Source organism: Natator depressus, chromosome 1, assembly GCF_965152275.1.
Source record: "Natator depressus isolate rNatDep1 chromosome 1, rNatDep2.hap1, whole genome shotgun sequence".
Classification (NCBI taxonomy): domain Eukaryota; kingdom Metazoa; phylum Chordata; order Testudines; family Cheloniidae; genus Natator; species Natator depressus.
Window position 1 is genome coordinate 211665073 of NC_134234.1, and position 26562 is coordinate 211691634.

The 26562-nt window shown below is 41.3% G+C and overlaps 1 protein-coding gene across 1 annotated transcript; it reads right to left on the bottom strand.

The window, feature by feature from the left end:
* Positions 1-1192: 1192 nt before the first annotated feature.
* LOC141985274 (C-type lectin domain family 1 member A-like) lies at positions 1193-26536 on the bottom strand. The gene is made up of 9 exons (XM_074949276.1): positions 26452-26536; positions 20633-20865; positions 15636-15747; positions 9340-9435; positions 9103-9228; positions 6149-6217; positions 5496-5644; positions 4508-4611; positions 1193-1491 (listed from the first exon to the last, which is right to left on the bottom strand). Exons 1-9 carry the CDS (start codon positions 26534-26536, stop codon positions 1329-1331), a joined length of 1137 nt encoding a protein of 378 aa, XP_074805377.1. The 3' UTR covers positions 1193-1328.
* Between the last annotated feature and the right edge of the window lie 26 nt (positions 26537-26562).

Sequence of the window (26562 nt, forward strand, 5' to 3'; positions counted from 1 at the left end):
TTAATTATCCTACCATGACAGCAATAATCTCTATCCTTATGAATACAAGAGCTCACAGCAGGACTCCTTCATAGCTCTCAACTTGTTCTTTATGCATCTGTAGCTCTGCTTATTGGTTTGAGAGGTTGGGATTATATTACATCTTGCATTATATTTTTTACATTGGCTGCCTATTTTGTAAGAGGCTGTCATAAACTAGCCCTACTGAGTTTTGAAGCTCTAGTTATTTTTCAGAGCTCCTCCTTCAGCCCACCCTGATGAGTATTTGTACTCCAATTAAACAAGACCTTTAGGAATCCCACCACCATCATGTCTTAGATCTTAAATAACAATGGCAATGGACACAAAAGGAGACAAAGAAAGTGTATACGGCAGATAATTTTGATTTTGCTTTGATGGGTCCTGTGGCATGGAACTTAATTCCCTTTGATATCCATTTCAGTTCATCCTACTGAACTTCTAAACAACACTTTAAATTGATTTCCCCAGAAATGTGTTTGTTGTGAGAGTACCGGTATCCTTGTGTTTGAATGCATTTGTCTGTGCTCTTTTTCTGTGTTTGAATGAAGTATAACAAAGGAAGCAAAAAGTAAATAACTAAATCAGACATTTAAAAAAAAATTCAGTTCTTCTCATCTCTAGAGACTTATTATTATCAGTAGCACAGGTAGGAATTGTTTGTAAATTATTTGTACCAGACATTGAACAAATTTCTGCCATGTGAACGCCTTTTCTCACTTTCAGGGGACATTGTAAATAAGAAGCGGGCAGCATTATTTCCTGTAAATGTAAACAAACTTGTTTGTCTTAGTGATTGGCCAAACAAAAAGTAGGACTGAGTGGACTTGTAGGCTCTAAAGCTTTTGTTGTTTTGTTTTTCAGTTCAGTTATGTAACCAAAAAAATCTGCATTTTTAAGTTACACTTTCATGATTGCATTTCAGTACTTGTATGAGGTTAATTGAAAAATACTATTTCTTTTGTTAATCTTTTTATGGTACAAATAGTTGTAATAAAAATTATAATATACAGTGACAACTGTACACTTTGTATTCTGTGTTGTAATTGATATCAATATATTTGCAAATGTAGAAAACATCCAAAAATATTTAGATAAATGGTATTCTATTATTGTTTAACAGTGCAATTAAAACTGCTATTAATTTTTTTAATCAAGTTAATTTGTTTTGAGTTAATTGCTTGAGTTAACTGTGATTAATTGACAGACTTATTTACAATATAAACACAGACTCTGAAAAGAAAAAGTAAAGTGCATGCATTTCTCCCATGCATTTATAAGAGGATATGTGATTGCCCAGGGTAAAAGTCTCATGGCTTCCAAGTTCCATTGTGTGATGATATGTCAGGTTTCACCAAAAGAGCTGGCTGCTCACAAATATAGCGCTTTTTATCTTTGCAGTGATCGGAGAAGAGCTCTCCACCTCTGACAACCGCACAGTTCCCATCCACGTATCCTTTCTTTACTGGAAACCTAAAATGGGGGGAGGGGAGTTATTTCAGCAATTCTTGTTATAGATACATCACAATTTTAGTTTTTTCTAAGGTGCCAAATCACTCTGGAATGTGAGTGCCACCGTATATGGCTTTGCCAAATAGTTTTATTAATAACGGAGCAATTGTGGAGAAGCAAAGGGAACATTATTAAAAGATTAATTAGTAAATTTGGTGATTGTGACTATAAGGGAATAACTACATTTGCTAGCCAGGAGTAGTGCCCCAGATACAGTGTAAACTTTTTGTATAACTCTAGAACTGCACCTCTGCCATGACACATAACCTCCTGTCTCCATTTTTCAGTCCTGAGTCCCACTCCACTCTCAGCTCTGTCCTGATCTTCAGCATCCTCTGCTATTTCATTTCTGATGCTGCATCATCTATAGAGTTCAATGAGTATATCTCAGTTTTGACTTGCAGCCATCCTCTGCTGTCTTGGGCCACTCCCAGAATTCTGAAAATACAGTTCGGTGATGATGTCCTGGTATTGCATCCTGGGTTTTTCTCCCACACTATTCTGTCAATTATCTTTGGTCATGACCTTCATGTACACACATACCATGATGGTAAGAGTGGTATAAATCCTTAAATAGCTAGCTAGATATATAAGACCGGCATCACCCCTTACTATTCTAATCAGCCAGCCATACCAAATTTTACATTGATTTTCAGATGCCAACTAATGTAGAATAAGACAAGACATTATCTAACTCACATTTACGTCTTGAAAATCAAAATTAAAATTCAATACAGTAACTCCTCACTTAACATTGCAGTTATGTTCCTGAAAAAAAACGATGTTAAGCAAATCCAATTTCCCCATAGAATTAACTTAAATGGGGGGGCTAGGTTCCAGGGAAATTTTTTTCACCAGACAAAAGACTATTAGATAGATACACATATACACAGTATAAGTTTTAAACAAACAATTTAATACTGTACAGCAATGATGATTGTGAAGCTTGGTTGAGGTGGTGAAATCAGAGGGTGGAAGAGGGTGGGATATTTCCCAGGGAATGCCTTACTGCTAAATGATGAACTAGCTCTCGCTGAGTCCTCAAGGATTAGCATATTGCTATTAATATAGCCTCACACTCTACAAGGCAGCAGGAATAGAGGGAGGGGAGACAGCATGGTAGAGAGAGATAGAGACACACACCATGTGTGTGAGAGAGAGATGCGCATTGCCCCTTTAAGTATGCTGATGCCGCTCTAAGTACATTGCCTTTTTAAAAAGATTAGCAAGTTGAGACAGCAGCTGCTGCCAGCAAGCTCCCTCTGTCCTGATCCCTGTCCTGTCCCCTACCCATGCTCTGTGGAGATAAGGTACAGAAGCGGGGGGAGGGCAAGAGAGGGGAAAGGGGACACACTAACATTAGCACCCTAACGCTAGCCCCCGCCCCTTTGCACAGCAAGCAGGAGGCTCCCTGGAGCAACTCCAAGGCAGAGGGCAGGAGCAGCACATGGCAGTGGGGGGAGGGACAGCTGAACTGCTGGCAATTGATAGCCTGCTGGGCGGCTGCTGCACAGGGAACTTAGGGGAGCAGGGAGCTGATAGTGGGGCTGCCGGCCCACCCTGGTTCTAAGCCCCCACCAGCTAGCTCCAACAGGCTGCTCTTTCTGCAAGCCGTGGACAAAGCAGGCAGCTGCCAAACAACATTATAAGGGAGCACTGACCAACTTTAAGGGAACATGTTCTCTAATTGATCAGCAACGTAACAATGAAAAAACATTATTCGGGACTACTTTAAGTGAGGAGTTACTGTAGTTTCAATAGCAGATGAAGCCTGAGGAATCAAAGATCCAGTTTTCATGTAAATGGCCAATTGTAAAAATGAATGAAGGGAAGGGAAATCTAGATTACATCCATAAATGAGACAGCAATGCAATTTTATCTGTATAAGCTGGGGGGAGAGGTAGAGACACTGGAGGGTAGGGATAGGGTCCAGAGTGACCAGACAAATTGGAGGATTGGGCCAAAAGGAATCTGATGAGTTCAACAAGGACAAGTGCAGAGTCCTGCACTTAGGACGGAAGAATCCCATGCACCGTTACAGGCTGGGGACTGACTGGCTAAGCAGCAGTTCTGCAGAAAAGGACCTGGGGATTACAGTGGACAAGAAGCTGGATATGAGTCAGCATTGTGCCCTTGTTGCCAAGACGGCTAACAGCATATTGGGCTGCATTAGTAGGAGCATGGCCAGCTGATTGAGGGAAGTGATTATTCCCCTCTATTTGGCACTGGTGAGGCCACATCTGGAGTACTGCACCCAGTTTTGGGCCCCACACTACAGAAAGGATGTGGTCAAATTGGAGAGAGTCCAGCGGAGGGCAACGAAAATGATCACGGGGTGAGGTACATGACTTATGAGGAGAGGCTGAGGGAACTGGGCTTGTTTAGTCTGCAGAAGAGAAGAGTGAGGGGGGATTTGATAGCAGCCTTCAACTACCTGAAGAGGGGTTCCAATGAGGATGGAACTCGGCTGTTCTCTTTGGTGGCAGATGACAGAACAAGGAGCAATGGTCTCAACTTGCAGTCGGGGAGGTCTAGGTTGGATATTAGGAAACACTATTTCACTAGAAGGGTGGTGAAGCACTGGAATGGGTTGCCTAAGGAGGTGGTGGAATCTCCTTCCTTAGAGGTTTTTAAGGCCCAGCTTGACAAAGCCCTGGCTGGGATAATTTAGTTGGTGTTGGTCCTGCTTCAAGCAGGGGGTTGGACTAGATAACCATCTGAGGTCTCTTCCAACCCTAATCTTCTATGATTCTATGATATACTGAACAGTATTTTTCATTCATTAGTGCCACCAGACACTGGTTGGAAAAGGGGGTAATTTGGTTCATATCAGAGCTCTGTCTCACATTATTTCAAATATTTCTGAGCTCACGATTTGGGATCTCCTTTGTCTTTTGGCTTCATGTTGGGCACCATAGAAATGCTGCAAAATAATCCTCATAGAAATGAGAAGTTTATAGAAGTGTCTGTGACTCACCAATGAGTGGCGAGAGCTGTGCCATTTCCCCACATCCAGGGTCTATAAGTCTTGTCACGTGATAATCCTATCCAGTGAAAAGCTGCCAGTGGGTTTATGAAATCCTGAACAAGAACAAAACCAATTCATACAATTGCATTCATTTCCCTGCTTCTTTCATGGGCAAATAGATACCAGGTATGGTAATCTGATTAACAAATCCTGATATGCTCAGGTAACCTCAGGTTGGAGCAACTCTATTGGCCAAACTGATCAAGTTCTTCATTTTCTCCAAAAACATAAGTTTCAGTCTTGTAGAAACTGTGTTAATATTCTCTCTTCCCTTCCCAACCATATTTTAACACCTTTGTCTCCATCAAAACCCTCAGGAGACTGAAGAAGTTTCCATTGGAAACTACCAGTCCTGCTCCATTGATGCACTGCCTCATCCCAGAGGATAAGTACACCCCCTGAGCAATTCCCTGTACTTGTTGGCCCCAGGCAGTGAAAGGCTGGACCGGGGATTCCAACCGTGATCTCTTCCAGAGAAGTACACAGCACTAATTCCTAGGACTAACCCTGGTGCTATTGCTGTTCCTTAAACTCTGTCAGTTCTTTCAACTATTTCATTTCTTCAGTGTTGATTAATCTCTGTTCACTCTTATCTGGAGGACATTATCTGAGACAGAGAAAAATGCTCAGTGCAATGTGCAGTTCCATTTTATACTACAGTAATAGCTGTACCTTGAATATGAATATGAAAAGTACCGGTGACATTGGGTTACTGCCTTGCCGGAGATGTTTTTGATTTTAATTTAGAATTTAGAGATGATTCCAATACTTGCAGGAGTGGAGAAAACTCAAGATAATTAGCCTTCAAGAAAAAATATATAATAAATCAAAATACCAAATGAAGCCAAATCTCATTCTCCCCAATCCTGTTTTCACTGACAAATCTTCTATTGGCAGATTTGAATATGCAGGTCTCCAAAAAAGGAAGATACTCTACCAGCTCTTCTTTGTCTTCTGTCAGAAGGAGTCTGGAGCCGTGAGAAGAGCAGGCCTCTCGACTCTCCAGCCAAGGTTTGTATCCAGTAGAAAAGCGGTAACATTTCTTTCCACGTTGAAACCAATGTTCTGGGCAAAGAGACTTCCATCCTTAAAAAGGAAATACAATTTAGGGTTCCTATCACAGTTACTCTTGTACAGACATGTGAGTGTCAGGGAGTGTAAGATGGCTTAACTAATGTGCTGAGAAGCCAGCGCAAGGTGTAAGGTAAAGTGGGAGGTTGAGGGGTTTATTTTACAGTTTCTTATTCTCTCCAGCTGACTGCTTTTCTTGCTGTACTTCCCTCTATGGCCTTTTAGCATGTCACTTAGATCAGTTTAACTTCCCTGACCTTCCCTACAGCTTACCTCTGAATTTTGCCTAGTGAGGATATGGGGAGATTCTTTAGTAAATAGACATAAAAAGACCAGTGTTCTAATTCACCCCAAATGTCATGATCTGTGTATTATTGATCAGTGCTGCTACAGGTGTTGGGGATTCAAGTTGAAACTATTTTAGTCAACAGGTAAAGCAAATATGAGAAACACTTGTTTTTGAAGGAAATTGATCTATATCATTCCTATTCAAAACCTATGGTAGGTTTGCATTCTCACCTTGGATAATTTCCATTTCTTTTGTGAGGTTTTCCAGCTGTCCACATGGTGGATCAGAGACCTGAAAAACTGAAAACCAAAATAGCATAACAATATGATGGACCGCTTAAAACTAAATTTAATCATAGTGTTACAGATCAATGCACTGTGCCTTTTAGGGATACAAAGGGCCCAATTGTGCCATCAGTTACTGTATATCTAATATATATCTAACATATCTAATCTATATCTATATAATAAGAAAAAAGAAAAGGAGTACTTGTGGCACCTTAGAGACTAACCAGTTTATTTGAGCATGAGCTTTCGTGAGCTACAGCTCACTTCATCGGATGCATAGCATATTGTGGAAACTGCAGAAGACATTATATACACACAGAGACCATGAAACAAAACTTCCTCCCACCCCACTGTCCTGCTTGTAACAGCTTATCTAAAGTGATCATCAAGGAGGGCCATTTCCAGCACAAATCCAGGTTTTCTCACCCTTCCCCCCCCCCCCCCCCCACGGACACACATACAAACTCACTCTCCTGCTGGTAATAGCCCATCCCTCTTTGAAACCTCTCTTTATAATGCGCATGATAATCAAGGTGGGTCATTTCCAGCACTAATCCAGGTTTTCTCACCACCCCCCCACACACACACACCCCCCTCCAAAAACCACACACACAAACTCACTCTCCTGCTGGCAATAGCTCATCTTACAATGTGCACAGCAATAAAGCCTCCAGCTTTCACCCTGACCACACCACACGATCCATCGTCTACAGCCAAGCTCTGCGATACAACCGCATTTGCTCCAACCCCTCAGACAGAGACAAACACCTACAAGATCTCTATCAAGCATTCTTACAACTACAATACCCACCTGCGGAAGTGAAGAAACAGATTGATAGAGCCAGAAGAGTTCCCAGAAGTCACCTACTACAGGACAGGCCTAACAAAGAAAATAACAGAACGCCACTAGCCGTCACCTTCAGCCCCCAACTAAAACCCCTCCAACGCATTATTAAGGATCTACAACCTATCCTGAAGGATGACCCAACACTCTCACAAATCTTGGGAGAAAGGCCAGTCCTTGCCTACAGACAGCCCCCCAACCTGAAGCGAATACTCACCAACAACCACATACCACACAACAGAACCACTAACCCAGGAACCTATCCTTGCAACAAAGCCCGTTGCCAACTGTGCCCACATATCTATTCAGGGAACACCATCACAGGGCCTAACAACATCAGCCACACTATCAGAGGCTCGTTCACCTGCACATCCACCAATGTGATATATGCCATCATGTGCCAGCAATGCCCCTCTGCCATGTACATTGGTCAAACTGGACAGTCTCTACGTAAAAGAATAAATGGACACAAATCAGATGTTAAGAATTATAACATTCATAAACCAGTCGGAGAACACTTCCATCTCTCTGGTCACGCAATCACAGACATGAGGGTCGCTATCTTAAAGCAAAAAAACTTCAAATCCAGACTCCAGCGAGAAACTGCTGAATTGGAATTCATTTGCAAATTGGATACTATTAATTTGGGCTTGAATAGAGACTGGGAGTGGCTAAGTCATTATGCAAGGTAGCCTATCTCCCCTTGTTTTTTTCCTACAAACCCCCCCCCCCCAAGACGTTCTGGTTAAACTTGGATTATTGCTGTGCACATTGTAAGATGAGCTATTGCCAGCAGGAGAGTGAGTTTGTGTGTGTGGTTTTTGGAGGGGGGGGTGTGTGTGGGGGGGTGGTGGTGGTGAGAAAACCTGGATTAGTGCTGGAAATGACCCACCTTGATTATCATGCGCATTATAAAGAGAGGTTTCAAAGAGGGATGGGCTATTACCAGCAGGAGAGTGAGTTTGTATGTGTGTCCGTGGGGGGGGGGGGGGGGAGGGTGAGAAAACCTGGATTTGTGCTGGAAATGGCCCTCCTTGATGATCACTTTAGATAAGCTGTTACGAGCAGGACAGTGGGGTGGGAGGAAGTTTTGTTTCATGGTCTCTGTGTGTATATAATGTCTTCTGCAGTTTCCACAATATGCTATGCATCCGATGAAGTGAGCTGTAGCTCACGAAAGCTCATGCTCAAATAAACTGGTTAGTCTCTAAGGTGCCACAAGTACTCCTTTTCTTTTTTCTTTTTACGAATACAGACTAACACGGCTGTTACTCTGAAATATATCTATATAATATATCTATATCTAATATATCTATAATATACTGTATATATAATATATATTTATAATAGTAAGTAAATATTAACTTAAAAATAAACATCTTGAAATTAAAAATAAAAATTGTGTGTGGCTAAAAATCCTGACTCTATGAAGATGCTGAGAAAAATGCAATTGGAAATATCCTGGTTTCTAACCTTTTAGTCACAAGAGTGATTGTTTGAAATTACTAATAAGCACAAACATGTCATTTTCCAAGTTAGGCACCCAAGGAGAAAATTAGAAATTTAAGAAGAAAATGGTAAGTGGAATCTTTGCAAAAGCAAGGAAGCCAAGGAATAACTGCATTAGGCAGAGAAAATTCCAGAAGTTTCAAGCCCTGAAGCTTCCTAGGAAGTATTTTATTGTGGGCTATAGGTTGCTTCATGTGGCAGATGCTGGAGGTTCAGACCCCAGATTCCACCAGAATGTCTGTGCTTTGCGTTGAGGGCCAGGGACCTGTATGGATCTTTGGTTCCTGGGCAAGACAGCTACATTGTTGTTGTGATGTCAGGAAGTCTCTTGCTGCAGCTGTCCCAAGAAAATCCTGCAGGGTGAAGAAGAATGTGTAGGAGCCCAGCTGGTTCCCCGTCCTGTTCCCTAAATCCATAATTAGATAAATAAAGAAGTGATTTTCAGAAGTGCAGCACACACAATGCAATTCACACTCCATTGATTAAAGACTATGTCAGCTCAGAATTATTTGGCCTTTTAGTGCCTTCTTTGATCATACTTTACCTTTGACACTCAAGAAACCCACTGCTATCAGCAAAGCCAGGAAGAAGATCCCAAGAATCACTATAATGAGCCTCCATACAGAAGATGGAGCAGAAGAACCTGTGTAGAGAGAGAAAAGGGAGAAATCTTTATGTGGAGTTTTGCTTTTAATGTTCTCATACAGTTCAAGGAAGGTGTTAGACTATGGACAGTTAAACAGTAGTATGTGCAGAGTCAGCAGCATGTAGCTCACAGTACCTTTGTCCTGGGGGTTCGTAGTCCTTCGTCTCCTCTGCTGCTCAGAAGCATTATGGCATTTCAGTTCTGTGTAGGTCACCACCTCCTCGATTATTTCTAGTGGGTTATAGCATAGAAACAGTGAATTTCATTCATTGCACTGACAAAGTGGACAGCTCTGATTATAATCTATAGAGGTATAAAACTGTCATTGCAGTATGTGAGGCAGAACTTTTATATTAAAAGGTTTTGTCCTACAGTACAATGGTCTTCAGTAACCTATCAGTGTACTGGGATCAACAATTATCTGAATTCAGCAGGTTTCAGAGTAGCAGCCGTGTTAGTCTGTATTCACAAAAAGAAAAGGAGTACAGTATGCATCCGATGAAGTGAGCTGTAGCTCACAAAAGCTTATGCTCAAATAAATTGGTTAGTCTCTAAGGTGCCACAAGTACTCCTTTTCTTTTTGTGAATTCAGCAGATGCAGCTAATCACTCTTTTTTCTGATATCTGACTCCTATATAGAGTCTTACCCAAAAATGTTGCTTACTTCCACTTAAAAGTTGTTCAAGTGATTAATATAACCCTTTGCACATACTATATAACCAGAAAAGTACAGTTAGAAAGGTAAGCATTAAAAGTTAGGGAAATCACCAATTAAGATAATGTATCTACTCACATACCCCTACGACTCATGCATTTGGCTTATCAAAATCTTGAAATGTAAAATTTCATTGTATATACTTCAAAAGAGTAGGAGAGCAAAAGCTGGGAGACCAAGGGAGTTAGCCAGCTGAGTTTGCCAGTGGAGACAGATAGGTTTGTGTGTGTTTCTGTTTGTTTGTTTTTTTCCATTCTGTTTCCTTAAACTTGCAGGTACTGTATAAGGAAGAACCCATCAGGGCTTGTTTCCATAACCACTACTATCTCTTTGTCTGTCTACACTGGTGGGGTCCCCGACCAAACAGGCACCCTGACCCGAGAGATTTCCATGCAGGTTCTGGTCTTGACTTGCTGGGAATGTGTCCAGAATTTCCCTGCCAATGCAACCAAGCAGCGGGAACAAGCAGGTGTAAGAGGTGTCTTCTGGAGGAGTCCCTCGGGAAGCAGGTAAGAGAGCTGTAAGTGGCTTGTCTGCCTAGCATCTGGGAGCATGAGAACTTCATTGACTGGACACACATGGAGACATCTGGGATGGAGGATCCTGTGACTCTCTTCCTACTACAGATGCTAGCCAGCTACAGATGACTGCAGCAGCTGCAGAGGAAATGGGAGAAAGGGAAGCTCTGCAAGGAGCTGACAGACTAGTTGGCCACCTCAGTCAGTAGACAGTGCTCCACCGCCCAACCCTGGTTCCCTGTCAAGCAATGTCAAGAACTGGTGTGCTATACTGACAACAGGAGGTGAGGAGCAGATCCCAGTGGCTGAGGAGGAGGAGCCATTTGCCCCAAGGCTGGAAGGCTCACTGCCACCACACATGGGAGGAGGACACATAGGGTGCTGGTGGTCGGGGACTCTCTTCTGAGGAGAATGAAGGCATCCATCTGCCGACCTGACATGATGTACTGGGGGGCCTTCCTGGTGCCTCTGTCTGAAACATTATGGAAAGTTTGACAATGCTCATCTGTCCCTCTGAGTGCTACCCTATGCTACTCATCCATGTGGGCACTAATGGTACTGCCAGGTCTGAGCCAGAGCAGATCAACATGACTACAGGGCTCTGAGAGCTAGGGTGAAGGAGTCAGGGGTGAAGGTGGTGTTCTCATCCATCCTCCCTGTCCATCCTCCCTGTTGAGAGTAAGGGCCCTGGCAGGGGCACAAACATCCTGGAGATGAAAGCATGGCAAGGCAAATGGTGTCGATGGTAGGGCTTTGGCTTCTTTTAACCAGGGGATGTGGTTCTGGAAAGAAGATCTGCTGGACAGAAATGGGGTCCTCCTGACCAAGAATGGAAAGAGCATAGTTGCGCACCGACCTGCCCACTTAGTGGGGAGGTCTTTAAACTAGCTTCCATGAGGTCAGGTGACAAAATCCCAAAGGTAAGCATAAAAAGGTGACCTTAGCAGAAGGTTAGATGTTGGGGGGCGGGGGTGGGGGCAGAGGAAAATTTCGATAGGGTCAAAGAAGCAACAAGAAAGAAATCAGTGGGGCAATCGGATCAACATTTTAGATCTATGTAAACAAATGCAAGGAGTAGGGGGAATAAACAGGAAGAACTGGAAGCATTGGTACATGAGCTAAATTGTGATTTAATTGGCATCACAGAGACCTGATGGGATAAGTCTCATGACTGGAATATTAATATTGAGGGTTATAGCTTGTTCAGAAAGGACAGGTAGGAAAAAAGGGAGGAGGGGTTGCATTATACATAAAGGATATATACAATTATTTGGAGGTCCCTAAGATGGTGGGAGGCAGACCAGTTGAGAGTCTCTGGGTAAAGATAAAAGGGTTAAAAATAGGGGTGATATCATGGTGTTGTTAGGCAAAAAGATTTTTTCCCCAAGAATCAGGCAAGCACAGACAATACTGAAGGGGGTTTATTTACGGTACCAGGAAGACTGACAAGCAGCTTTAAAGATATGGTGCTATAGTGGCCAATTATATAATTTTTTTATTAATTTATTTGCATTTATTTGTACATATAGAGACAGACATTGTTACAAGTCAAGAGAGAAGCCTAAACAAAGATAAAACTAAGAACAGTACGTACATATAGAGGTCATCCTATTGCATTAAGCATTTATGGCTACCTTGCGGGGGAAAGAGGCAGGGTGGGGGTGTACGGATGAGTGCTTACAGATGTCTGGTGGGCTGTGAAGGGTGGGTCAGCATTGTTCTAAGAGCTGAGTTACTGGGCGGGCATTGACCATATAAGCTTATCAATTATTTACAGTTGTTCCTGTCCTTGCTACTGAATGCTTATTGAAACATTCCTGCTTGTTCTGCGGTTTTTGTTTTAGCTGTTAGCTAAATTTTAACTCTTTCCTGAGAGTGGGGCTCTACTATAGACCACCAAATTAGGATGAGGCAGTTCTAAAACAAATAACAGAAATAATCAAAACACAGGACCTGGTAATAACGGGGGGACTTTAACAACCCGTCACCTGTTGGGAAAGTAATACATCAAAACACAAAACCTCCAGTAAGTTCTTGGAATGTATAAGGGACAACTTTTTGTTCCAGAAAGTGGAGAAAGTAACCAGGGGACAGCCATTTAGACTTGATTCTGACCAACTGGGAGGTATTGGTAGCGAAGGTGAAAGGCAATTTGGGTGACATTGACCATGAAATGACAAATTTTCATGATTCTAAGGAACGAAAGGAGTGAGAGCAGCAGATTAAGGATAATGGACTTCAAAAAAGCAGACTAACAAACTCAGAGAACTGATAGGTGAGATCTCATGGGAAGAAAATCTAAGGGAAAAAGGATTTCAAGTGAGCTGGCAGTTCCTCAAGGAGACAATATTAAAGCCACACTACAAACTATTCTGATGCAAAGAAAAGATAGGAACAATAGTAGGAGGCCAATATGCCCTCCATCAGGGCCTCTTTAATGACCTGAAAATGAAAAAGGAATCCTAAAAAAATTGGAAACAGTCAAATTGATAAGGAGGAGTGTAAAACAACAGCAAAAGTATGAAGGGATAAAATCAGAAAGGTTGGGGCACAAATTGAGTTAAAGCTGGCATGGGACATAAAAGGCAATAAGAAGTAATTCTTTAAATACATTAGGAGCAAAAGAAAGACAAAGGAAAGTGTAAGACCTCTACTTAGTAGGGAAAGAGAGCTAATAAATGATGACATCAAGAAATCTATTGTACTTAATGCCTATTTTGCTTAAGTCTTCACTAAAAAGGTTCATGATGACCAGATACTCAACACAATTAATATTGACAACCAGGGAGAAGGAATGCAAGTCAAAACAGGGAAAGAACAGGCTAAAAATATTTAGATAAGTTAGATGTATGCAAGTTGTCAGGGCCTGATGAAATTCATCCTAGGGTACTTAAGAAACTAGCTGAAGCAGTATTGGAGCCATTAGCAATTATCTTTGAGAACACTTGGGGCATGGGAGGGGTTCCAGAAGACTGGAGAAGGGCAAACATAGTACCTAGCTTTAAAAAGGGAACAAGAAAGAACCTGGGAATTATAGACCAATCAGCATAATTGCAATACCTGGAAAGATACTGGAGCAAATTGTCAGTCAATATGTAAGCACCTGAAGGATAACCGGGTTATAAGGAATAGTCAGCATGGATTTGTCAAGAACAAATCATGCCAAACCAACTTAACTTCCTTCTTTGATAGGGTTACAGACCTAGTGGATGTGGGGCAGAAGTAGACATGATATACCTTGATTTTAGTAAGGCTTTTAACACACTTCTACATGGTATTCTCATAAGTGAACTAGGGAAACGTGGTCTAGATGGAATTACAATAAATTGGGTGCACAACTGGCTAAAAGACTCTACTCAGAGAGTAGTTATCAATGGTTTGCTGTCAAATTGAGAGGGTATATCTAGTGGCATCTTTCAGGGATCAGTTCTGGATCTGGGTCTATTCAATATTTTCATTAATGGCTTGGATAATGGAGTAGAGAGTATGCTTATAGAATTTGCAGATGACACCTAACTGGTATGGGTTGAAAGCAGTTTGGAGGACAAGTTTAAAATTCAAAATGACCTCGACCAATTGGAGAATTGGTCTGAAGTCAACAGGATGAAATTCAATGAAGATAAGTGCAAAGTACTTCACTTAGGAAGGGAAAATCGAATGCACAACTACAAATGGGGAATAACTGTCTAGGTATCAGTACTGGCGGCTACAGTGGACCACAAACTGAATATGAGTTATCAATATGCTGCAGCTGAAAAAAAGGCTAATCTGATTGTGAGGGAATTAACAGGAGTGTTGGATGTAAGACACAGGAGGTAATGGATTGCCTCTACTCAGCATTGGTGAGGCCCCAGCTGAAGTACTGTGTTCAGTTCTGGGCATCGCAATTTAGGAAGGATGTGGACAAATTGGAAAGAGTCCAGAGGACATCAACAAAAATGATAAAAGGTTTAGAAAACCTGACCAATGGGGAAAGACTGACAAAACTTGGCATGTTTAGTCTTGAGAAAAGAAGACTAAAGAGGGACCTGATAACAGTCTTCCAAAATCTTAAGGGTTGTTATAAAGACGAGGGTGATCAATTGTTCTCCATGTACACTGAAAATAGGACAAGAAGTAATGGGCTTAATCTGCAGCAAGGGAGATTTAGGTTAGATATTAGGAAAAACTTCCTTATTTTAAGGGTAGTTAAACTCTGAAAGAGGCTTCCAAGGGAGGTCATGGGGACCCTGGCATTGTAACCATTTAAAAAAAAAAGTTGGACAAATGCCTGTCAGGGATGGGCTAGGTTTACTTGGCCCTGTCACAGCACAGAGGGCTGAACTTGATGATGTCTCAAGTCCCTTGCAGCCCTTCATTTCTATGATTCTAACACAAATTTAACTCTGATCTACAATACACATTTATAAAGTCATGCAACACATTTAGTGTTATTTCTTTAATTTAAAGCTTGCTCCTGCTGTCATTGAAGTCAATGGCTGTTTTACAACTGATTTCAGAGAAACGTGGCATTTGACATTATGCTCTTCTTGATGAAGACAATGTTTTCCTTCTTCTTCAGCATCATCTTTTTAAAAAGGAGCATTTTTAAATGTCATCTTCTCAAAAACTATCTGATCAATGTCTTTGATGCTCACTGGAATTCTTCCACAGGTCAAGAAATCCTCTGCTGGACAGGAATGAGTTTAATGTCTCTGGGATAGTAAATAAATATGGCCAGTTAAGGATGAGTCATGACTTCATGACATTGACTATGACAATCAGGCAAAGCAGAGAGAAACTGGTACTTTATTGAGTATGAATATGCTTCAGAAGGGAAAGTAGAATTCAGATATCACCTCCTTTAATCCTCCCACAACAAGGCATGACTTAAAGAGGCCATGTCTCTTTGAACATGGGGCGATTCAAACAACATTCTTTGACAAGGAATGGTTTGCAAAAATATAATCACAGTACTGTGTTCCAGGGTTCTGGAGGTTTGATGGGTTTTATTCCCCACGTCCAAAATACTGTGTATCATTCTTGGGGCATTTCAGTAGCTGAAAGATGTTAAGTTACTAAAATAACTGTGCCTAACAATGAAGAAAAAGCTAATAATCTAAAGTCGAGTAAAATGTGTACAGCTCACAGAAGAGATTTAACATGGACAATAAAATATCAGTAATAGCAGATATGGTCTCAGATGTTTATAAACATACCTACACCTTTGGCCCTGGTGTTCTTCACTCTCTGTTTCTTCTGCTGCTCAGAAGGAGCATTAAATTTCAAGTCTACATATGTCACTGCGTGTTCACTCATTTCTGGTACATTCTGGGATAAAAAGGTTGGATTTAGTAGACTGAGATAAACAATGGGATCTGGTAGAAACTGATACTAGTACTAAGGAACCATAACAGTAATTATCATAGCAGAATAACTGGGTGTTTTGGAAGAACAAAGCCTCTGTCCCATTGCACTTGGAATATGGCACATAGTTCTGAGTTCAGAAATGTCACAAGGGGCAGAGAGTCCTCTTTCCCACTAGCTGCTTGAGGGAGGGAGGATTATGATTGCTGTTTTCATTTGAGTTATTTTTCTCATTTTTGTTTGTTCCCATTCATATGTTTATGGCACGATTCTTTCGAATGCTTTATCTGGTGTAATTTTAAATGTTTCTTGCAGAGGGATTTCCACCATTTGCCTTGGGAAACTTTCTTTTGTTTTAATTCCTTCCCTTTACATCAAGTTCTACAATTTCACACCACCCTAAACCACCAATTTTCCTATTTGATGGTGATACACTTTCAATATTTCTAGACAGTCATCATTCATCCCCTTTTAATCATGGTTTGTAAATTCATTACATATATTTAGTTCTTCGGGCTTTCTTTATAAGTCAATCCATCCAGCCCCTTTAATAAAACAAATATCTTCTTTCCTGAATTCCTTCCAAACTGCCCACTTCCTGCTTCTTTTTTTTTAGAAGATGTGTTTATCTAAATCTTTGGGTCAGGGACCATGACCAAAATGTGCAAAACAGGTGCTAAAAATTAGGCTTCTAAGTCTATGTGAGGCTGCCTGTTTATGAAGCCTGGTTTTCAAAAGTGCTGAACACCAAGTAGCAACTATAGACTTCAGAGGGGCTGATGGGTGCTCAATGTTTTTGAACATAAATTAGTTTTTAGGTGTATAGATGTGGTTTAAAGAGGCCAACTTTAGGCACCCATTTTTGAAAATCTTGGCCCATCTCCTCTCTGTGCTATATAATTAGCTACACAGTAGATGTTCAACAAATAAATAATAAAATACTACTAATAATTAATCAAAATGGAAATGCACAAAACTGAATTCTAGGCATGCTCTCATCAGAGCCATAGAGAGAGAGAGATTGTCCTGTAGCAAGATGCACCTATCTATGCAAAAATTTTATTAGCTTTTTCGCTAACATACTGAATTGCAAGAATATATCCAATGTGCTATCCACTCTCATGGCAAGTCTACACTACAGTGAGACATTGGCACAGGTGCATTGATGCAGCTGAGCCGCTGTACTGTGTCTGTTGAAGACGCACTATGCACACAGGAGAGCGCTCTCCCATTGGTATAATTACTCCACCTTAGCGAGAAACGTAAGCTATGTCAGTGGGAGAACATCTCCCACCGACATAGCACTGGTGTGGACAGCACAAAACATGCTTTGCTCAGGCAAGGGCGGGAGGGGGCTTTTTCACACCCCTGAGAGACATAAATTAGATTTACTTAGGCTGTAGTGTAGACCTGCCCTCACTTTCCTACTTCATTACCGTTTTCCATTTCTCCCTACCACCGAATAGCTGTGTGTTGAATTATTACAACAGATGTAATAGTTTTAATTTTATTTTCGGATCATTTTCCCAACTGCTTTGGGTTATCTATCGGGTCTTGTTTGTGTTTGTAACACCCCTCCATTTAGCATCATCTGAGAATGGAATTTGTAAACATACAATATATTAACAGTCTATTCACTGCAGTTTCCAGCCTATTTATGAAGATGATAAATAACAAAGATCCTGCCACTAAACTCAGCCCATTTCTGTTTATCATTAACCTTAGTACACTGTATTTCAACCAGTTTTTGTTCAGTGATAATGTTTTTATCCAAGACTTTTTGAATTAATTACCCAAGTAAGCTTTCTTGAGAAACTCTGTCAAATTCCTCACTAAAATCAGGATAGTATATTTCCTGTCTTTTCCAGTTTATGTTGATCTTGTAGATTTGGTGTATATAGTTATCAAGTCTACATACTGCACAGGAGATGAAAAAATATAGAAATGTAAACTTCTAATACTGGTTTGGCTGAGATAAGTCCTTTCTTATTCTAAATATAATAATGATAAAATAATACTATATTTCATAGTGTCTCAAATTTTAATCAGAAGAAAAATATTGTACAGGATGCAGAAATAAGTCTATTTCAGAATAACTAACTTCACTCATTTTTTGAATTATACAGAAGCAATCACCTATACCTCTTGTAACAAATATGTACTCTACCAATTAAAGCCCCGGAACAATGTGGAACTCATACCTTTGTAGCTTTTTGATAGCAGGCTGGAGGGCAGGAACTAGAGCTTGAAGTGCTGAAGATGTTTTTGTCTTCATGAAAATCCCTTGGGGATGGAGCGAGAGCGAGTCTAGTATCACCCTGTCACTGCCTTGTAAGAAGATGGACAACAGGAGCTGAGAGGGGAAGAATTATTCACTCTGCAATGCTCCATCTGAAACCGCACAGGAAGTTCTCACTCTGCTAGTTTGAAGTGCGCTGCGCCCGCACAAAGCGCTCACAGGATCGTCTCTCTTTATAGGTTTACACAAGGGCTAAGGTGTTAAATTTAACCTGCTTGAGGTCAGATAAATATTGAATTTATTAAACAAGGTTGCTTCAGAAACCATTGATCCGCTAGTGTTTCTGCACTTCTTAAAACGTGGGGCAAGATTCTTCTGTCAGTTACATTGGTGTAAACTGGTGTAAATCCAATGTAACTCCATTGAAGTTAATATATTCACTCCCTATTTATAGTGATATAAACAAGATTAGAGTCTAGCCAATAGTCTCTGTGTTCATGTTCCCTACTTGCCTTACGAGGGAGGCAAATGTAGCCCAATGGAGAGCTGAGTGCACTTCCTGGCTCTACCCTGGATCTGCTGACTACAGCCAAGTCACTTCACCTCTCTGGAACCTGGGGTGCAATGAAGTGGTTTGGGTACAAGAAGAACAATCCTCAATCTTTGCCTGAATCCTAACCAAACATATACACAGGTACAGTGGGTTTGGACGGCGAAAGAAATATTCACTTAACAGTGTTCTGGCTGAAATCACACAGGAAGTTCTCATACTCAAGTTGCTAATTTGAGAAGGGCTTCCACCAGCTAGAATGGTCAGAACTTGAAACGCATACTTTTGACAAAGATTCCCTATTTATACTTACTCTCCCTTTTCCAGAGTAGATACAGACATCAACCAGTGATCTTACGCTAGACTCAGGTGGTCTGCAGAGCTTGTATTTTCAAAACACAATCTCTGCTCATACTGAGCTTGGAAAATTTTACAGGAAAAAAAATACTAGTCAACACTGAGCTCCCTGTGTCCCTGGGCAGCCCTTCTCCAATTAGCAACACACAGTTGGGTCTTAGAACTAAAGAGCAATAATATCTGACATTGAGCAATGGGAAAACAGAGAGTAGTAGGAGTAACAAATGACCTAATTGGCTGGCAGAGATGTGAAGCTCCTACCCCTTTCCATGTCCCTTCCAGCTAACCTCCATACAGCCAAACACACATATACCCAATGGCAAAATTTGGCCCAAAATGTGGTTGACAGTAGACATGTGAAAAAGGATAGAAAATTCATCATCTCCATTTTTACAGTCATAAGTAAGGAAAAGACTATTACAGATATTTGACATTATATATAGTTATATAGCAAAGAATTTGATAACTGCAGTACTATATAAAAATAGCAACACAGAGCTCAGCAAAGCCAAGAAGCAGCAATTCTTTCTGAGTTTCTCTTGCGGTCTGGAATGTTTCCAGATATGAATCTCAGAGTTTCTATGTTTTTCCTCAGAACAGTGCAAGGGAATTCAGCTCCACTGCCTCCTTCTCACAGGCACACCTACTGGTGGTTGTACAAACACTGGAGTGGATTTCAGAAACAAAGAAAGCTGCACATTCTTCACCGTAATTTTTCTATACTAAAGAAGTGTGAAGGAAAGACACACATTACTGTCAGCCATACCAATGACCTGGCAAAATCATAAGTAGCTATTAACACCGTGTCATTCTGGTGGGCAGAAGAGTTGTTTTAAAATTATATTAACTGATGGCTATGAAAGTGGGGAGTACTACATCTGGTGAGAACCATGCATGTGTGGGGAGGAAGAGCTCTTATAGACTCCTTTGAAAAATACAGCCTAAGAAATCTGCTTTTTTCTGGATTTCAGGTTATATTATAACAGACTTAATTCCATCCCACCCTACTCCACTTTGCTACCTATGGCACTGACTTGGAGGCAAGGAGATTATAAAGCAAAGATCCTAACCCATAGTCACACACATTGCTGAGTTCAGGCCGTTGGAATCTCTTCCTTGCATTTGTTTCATTCCAGCTTTATTACTATTTGCTTGCAATATGGGCATCCCTAGAGGACCTATTCAGGACTGGGGATCTGTTATGCATGGGACAAGACCAAGGTCAGATAACACAAGAACCGGGGTAACCCAATGAAATTAATAGGCAGCAGGTTTCAAACAAATAAAAGGAAATACTTCTTCACAGAACTGTGGAACTCCTTGCCAGGGAATGTTATGAAGGCCAAAAAGATAACTGGGTTCAGAAAAGAATTAGATGCATTCCTGGGGGATAGGTCCATCAATGGCTATTAGCCAAGATGGTCATGGATTTAACCCCATGCTCTGCATGTCCCTACCCTGTGACTGCCAGAAGCTGGAGTGGGCGACAGGGGATGGATCACTCAATAATTGCCTGTTCTGTTCATTGCCTCAGAAGCACCTGGCATTTGTGACTGTCTGAAGACAGGTTACTGGGCTAGATGGACCATTGATCTGACCCACTACGGCCATTCTTATGTTCTTATGACTCAGGGTCTGGCTCCAGGTGTTTAATCAGTGTAGGGGATTCTGCTCACAATTTATTTCAGTCTGAAGTCACATACAAGAAACACACGATTGTTGCCATTGGAAGGCCATAGACTGGTACGTTTTGACTGTAAGGACTGCAAAGACTTTGAAAGCTCTGCGTTGTTGGCCTGGAGATCTTCCTTTTCCTGAGAGGTTTTCTCCTGAATTTCTTGCAGCTTCTGGGTGAGGTTTTCCAAAATTTCCTGCTGGTGAGTGAGATTTTCCAGAATTTCCTGCTGCTGGGTGAACTTTTCCTGCCATTTGTTTGCTTAATGGGAAATGAAAAAAAAATGAATTCACAATATTACCACACCAAAAAGTGCCCTTCAAAACTAAACTATGGTTTACAATATAGAGGCACAATTTTAAAAATCCCTTTAAATGTTCCTTAGAGCCAGGGCAGATACAAGACAGCTATGAAGCTATGGGTGTGGCCCAGGGACCACTTGGTGCCAACCAGCAGAGTGTACAGGGTTGAATACACTTTTACAGGGATTCCCTGGGTTAGACATCTTCATATCTGTTAACCGAAGGATAACATGTGAGGTCTCTACCAAGAGCCAGTAGCCTACTGGTCATCATGATCATTGCAAAGTATAAGTAATACTTAAGAAATTATGTAGCTATGCTGAAAATTAACAGTTAAGGCAGATCACCAAGAGGTGACATACTTTAGAAATGTTCTTTTCAGGAAGGAAGTAATAGACACCTATTTCCCTGTCTGGTCATTTGTGCATTTCATGCCTCACAATGGATGTCTATTTGCTTACTGAGAAACTGTGAAATCTACAAAAGAAAATCTACAGGAAGACACACAGCAGTGAGGTATCTTGTTCATGAATAAAACCAAAAGATTGTTCTGGTAAATCTTGGAGGGCAAGGGGTTGCATTGTGTCCTTCGTCTAGGAGGCAATTTGGCAGCGTGCTTGTTTCATGAAAGGAGGGTTGCTGCCAGCCTGGCTGAAAAATGCTGCAAAGATTTTGGGTGAGCAATATTCTACAAGTCTTGAGAGTAGCATGTCAATTAAGTGTAGGCATTTGAAAGTATGTTATGATTTTTATTTTATATGTAACCATTTGTTTCCAGTATTTCTACTTGCTACAACTTGAATCCCTGTGCTTTGTTAAATACACTTCTATTTGATTTCACTATATACATATCTAAGTGCTGTGTGCTAAGCAGAGCAGTGATCTGAGGAGGAACTGGTAAGCTGGGGTGCACTGCTTCTTTGGAAGCTGCAAATCTGTGAACACTGTCAGTGTCCAGTGGACCAGGGACTGGACACTCCAGAGAGATATTTGGATGGTTTGAAGGTTGGTGTGCACCTGTTGCTAACCTAAAGTGTGAGTGGTGCCTGGGAGGCCTAGAGGGGAGTGTTTGTGTTGCCTGTGGCTGGTGGAGTTGGGAGCTGACCTATGGTAGGCAAATACAAGGCTTCCATATCTAGGCTTATTAACATAAGCATCTTAGGTGATCTCAATTGTGAGTGTGTTGCATAGAGACCAGTTTGTTTGACTCAATTTAACTTTTTTGTGTCCTGCCCATATTTCTCATTCTCTAATCTTTAAGTATTATTTCTCAGACTTCTCTATGGTTCCAAATGCCTTCCAATATAGTATCATCTAGACATTTTATAAACATTTTTCTTGTGCTCTCTTCCAAAACATTTCATCGGATGTTATATAAATGAGCACCTCTCATTCATTCCCAGTTAGCACCTGCCTGGACAACTAGCCCTGGATTCACTATACAGATTTCAGAGTAGCAGCCGTGTAAGTCTGTATTTGCAAAAAGAAAAGGAGTACTTGTGGCATCTTAGAGACTAACAAATTTATTTGAGCATAAGCTTTCATGAGCTACAGCTCACTTCATCGGATGCATACAGATGTTTACCGTTAGCTTTATTTTTATGGTCCCCTGGCAAATTCTCAGTTAATAAGTTTATGTTCCTTGCTAAGTTGCTACCTTGTTTCTTCAGACAGGACCAGATAAGAACATAAGAACGGCCATACTGGGTCAGACCAAAGGTCCAAGCCCAGTATCCTGTCCTCTGACAGTGGCCAATGGCAGGTGCCCCAGAGAGAATGAACAGACAGGTTATCATCAAGTGATCCATGCCCTGTCGCTCAATCCCAGCTTCTGGCAAACAGAGGTTAGGGATACCTTTCCTGCCCATCCTGGGTAATAGTCATTGATGGACTTTGTTAATACTGAGATCTCCACTGTAAAATTGCTACTCTGCTTTTTGGCAATCTTGTAAATTTGGTGAATCTGGTAAAAAGACCATTCAGATACAAATGCAGAACTATAAGCTACATGGATTGACCAACATCATATATCCCAAACACACATGTTTTGCTGCTTAGACTAAACTTTATCAGAGGAGGAAAGAACAATACAAAAGTTAGAGATGTTGAAAATCCTTTTAAATAAAGATAATGGGTAGGATTTTCAAAAGTGCCCAACTGAGACAGGAGTGTAAGTGCCTGCAGTGGGACACCACCCTCGAGCAAGTCCTCTTGTGGCTCTGCCTGGATCTCCATGAATGCTGTTCTGTGATCTCCCTTAGTGCCTGCAATCATTTTCTGAGACTTGAGTACTTCAAACAGGTACCCCTTTGTGGGGGTCTCATTTATTTAACCTTTCCCACAGAGTACAAAACCTCTTCTTTAGCCCCTTGAACCCAGCCCTTCAGCTAGACAAGTTCTAATATAGCCCAGCGGCAGTCCTCAGTCAGCTTCTCCCCAGATGGCCCCTTTTTACTCTGTCCTTTCACCTGTCAGTGGGGAGAGGTAAGCAGGCAGCAGTCCTCCTCCTGCTAGAGTCTCCCTTTTATGAGGGAGGAAGGAGCATATATGTGGGCTTCCTTCCCAGGACTCATCCTGGTAGGCTGGGAGAGCGGGGAGCTTTGCCCCACTCTGCACTACAAGACTCCTGCTCCTGAGCCCTTAAAAGAACAGTAGCATGGATTCCCCCAAACACTAACTATTCCCCCGAGACTGCTTCCACCCTCCCAATATCTGCCTCTGTCTCTTCCTAGGCCTTTGTGTATAACCAAACTCCCAAAACCTTGAAGAGACGTACCAAAGAACACGGTTTTACTGACCCCTAGTCCCTACTATCCTTAAAGGGGACAGAGCACTCCTGCTAAAGTCCCATTGACTTTCAACAATAATTATGTTCCTAAGTCACTTAGGGCCATCTTTTTAAAGGTATTTAAGCTCCTTAATCCCATTGATTTCAATCTGGTTCTTAGGTACTTTTGAAAATGTCACCCATTAATACTCACTTCCTGATTTAGACAGAAAAGGAAAATCGTACAGCAGTTACAGTCCCTAACAATGAAAGACCCCAGGAGCACTTGGAGATGATACCTGTGGAGGTGTGCTCTGGTCAGTGAGCAGGAGTCCGGGAATAGAACTTGAGGAGGTGTACCCGTCTAGTCCTGTCTCAAAATCCTCTGAGGAGTCAGAGAGAGGCAGAAACAATCTGTCCGGCTATAAGAGGGTCAGCATGAATGAGAGAGGAAAATTATTTGCTCTGTGATGTTCCGACTGAAACCGCACAGGAAGTTCTCGCTCTGCTACTTCGATGGATGTTGCACCTACACAATGCGCTCAGATGAAAGGATTTTTCATCTTTCCAGGTGACTAGGCCTCAGGCATTAACTATAGAGCTTGGTTTGGACACTTACGTACTTGAATTACTGCATGAAGCAACTGTGACTAAGAAACAAATGCTCAGCCTGTGTCTAAGCACTTTTAAAAGCCTGGTCTTACCTTTCCTCTATTACCGCCAGGATGAACTCTTTGCCAACCAGTTTTCCAAAGAGGGAGCTCCTGTCCCATGGCCTGGACCAGAGGGATACTGGGGAATCTCTCTACTTCTTTGCACTTTCTTTTACTCAGTAAGATCACCATCAGTGCAACCATTATCATCACCAGAAAGAGGCTACAAAACCACTGGGGGCGAGTAGTATTGGCATGAGCAGAGTGTGCATGCATGACACTGGAACTGCAAACATCAACATCAACATCATGAGAAACATTAAATCTATCAGTTTCTGCTTCTATAGTGCTAGAAGTTCCTTTATTTATTTTGGACCAGACACTGCAATACTCGAGACAAGAGTGAAAACAGTCCCAAGAAAAAGACAAGCTAAATTTGGGCCAATGGGAAGATTCTGGGAAATGCTGACTGTGTGTGACATTGAAATCAAAGCAGGAACCCAGATATATCCCCAAACAACTCTAAAAATGGGGAGAGGGTTAGAATGAGTGATTATTTGGTGGACTCTGAAGATACATGTGGATGTCATTTCGGGAAAGGATGGTTCTTTGAGGGGAAAATTATAATCTCATTTATATCTATCAATCTGGTAACTAGATCTGGTCATATATGTTCAGTCAAAAATGTAGTTTTATCCATGGGAAAATGTTGATTTCAACATTTTTTCAGTTTTCTGAAGCAATATTTTATAGTTGTCATTTTGAATTCTATATCATTTTAATATGAAATGTCAGTTCTAAACATAACATTTTATATCTAATTGACATTCCACTTCCAAACTTAATTTTTGGATGACAAAATATTTTAATTGGAGAGAGTCCAGCAGAGGGCAACGAAAATGATCAGGGGGCTGGGGCACATGGCTTACAAGAAGAGGCTGATGAAACTGGACTTGTTTAGTCTGCAGAAGAGAAAAGTGAGGGGGGATTTGATAGCAGCCTTCAACTACCTGCAGGGGGCGTTCCAAAGAGGATGGAGCTCGGCTGTTCTCAGTGGTGACAAATGACAGAACAAGGAGCAATGTTCTCAAGTTGCAGTGGGGGAGGTCTAGGTTGGATATTAGGAAACACTATTTCACTAGGAAGGTGGTGAAGCACTGGAATGGATTACTAGGGAGGTGGTGGAATCTCCATCCTTAGAGAATTTTAAGGCCCGGGTTGGACTGGATGACCTCCTGAGGTCTCTTCCATCCCTAATCTTCTATGATTCTAAGATTTTATGAAAGGGGCAAAAAAGTTTTTGTCTATGTGCTGAAATAATAGACTAAAATAATTTCATATTAAATCTTCAACACTGTTGCTACACTGATGAATAGCAGATTATGAGATTTTGGGTTCATTGGATTCCAATTCTTTTTATCCTTATTTACCAAAAATGTACACTCACTGTATAACTCAGAAGTGAGTCTTAAGGAAATGTAAAGGAGGATAAGCTGTTTTAAGTCACATGTTGAAAGACCACCAGAGAGGAGTGTAGCAAGAAAAAAACAGTTAACAGGAGGGAATAAGAATATAGCAATCAGAGAAATGTAGACCTGGGAAGGACCTCAAGAGGTCTTCTAGTCCACCCACCTGCAAATATACCTAGACCATCCCTGACAGGTGTTCGTCTACCCTGTTCATAAAAACCTCCAAAGATGAGGATTCCACAACCTCTCTAATATCTAACCATAATTTCTCCTGCTGAAGATTAAATTGATTACTTCTTGCCCTACCTTCAGTGAACATTGAGAACAGTCGATCACCAGCCTCTTTATAACAGCCCTTAACATATCTAAAGACTGTTATCAGGTCACCCCTCAGTCTTCTTTTCTCTTTACTAAGCATGCCTAGCGCTTTCAACCATTCCTCATAGGTCAGGTGATCGTTTTTGGTGCTTTCCTCTGGACTTCCTCCAATATGTCCACATCTTTCCTAAATGTGGCACCCAAAAATGGACACAGGACTCAAGCTGAGGCCTCACCAGTACTGAATACAGCGGGTCAGTTACCTCTGATGTCTTACATATGAAATTCATGTTAATACACCCAAAAATGATATTAGACTTTTTTGTAATTCCCATTACATTGGGGGTTCATATCCAGTTTGTGATCCACTATAAACTCCAGATCCTTTTCAGCAGTATCACGGCCTAGCCAGCTGTTCTCCATTCTGTAGTTGTGGATTTAATTTTTCT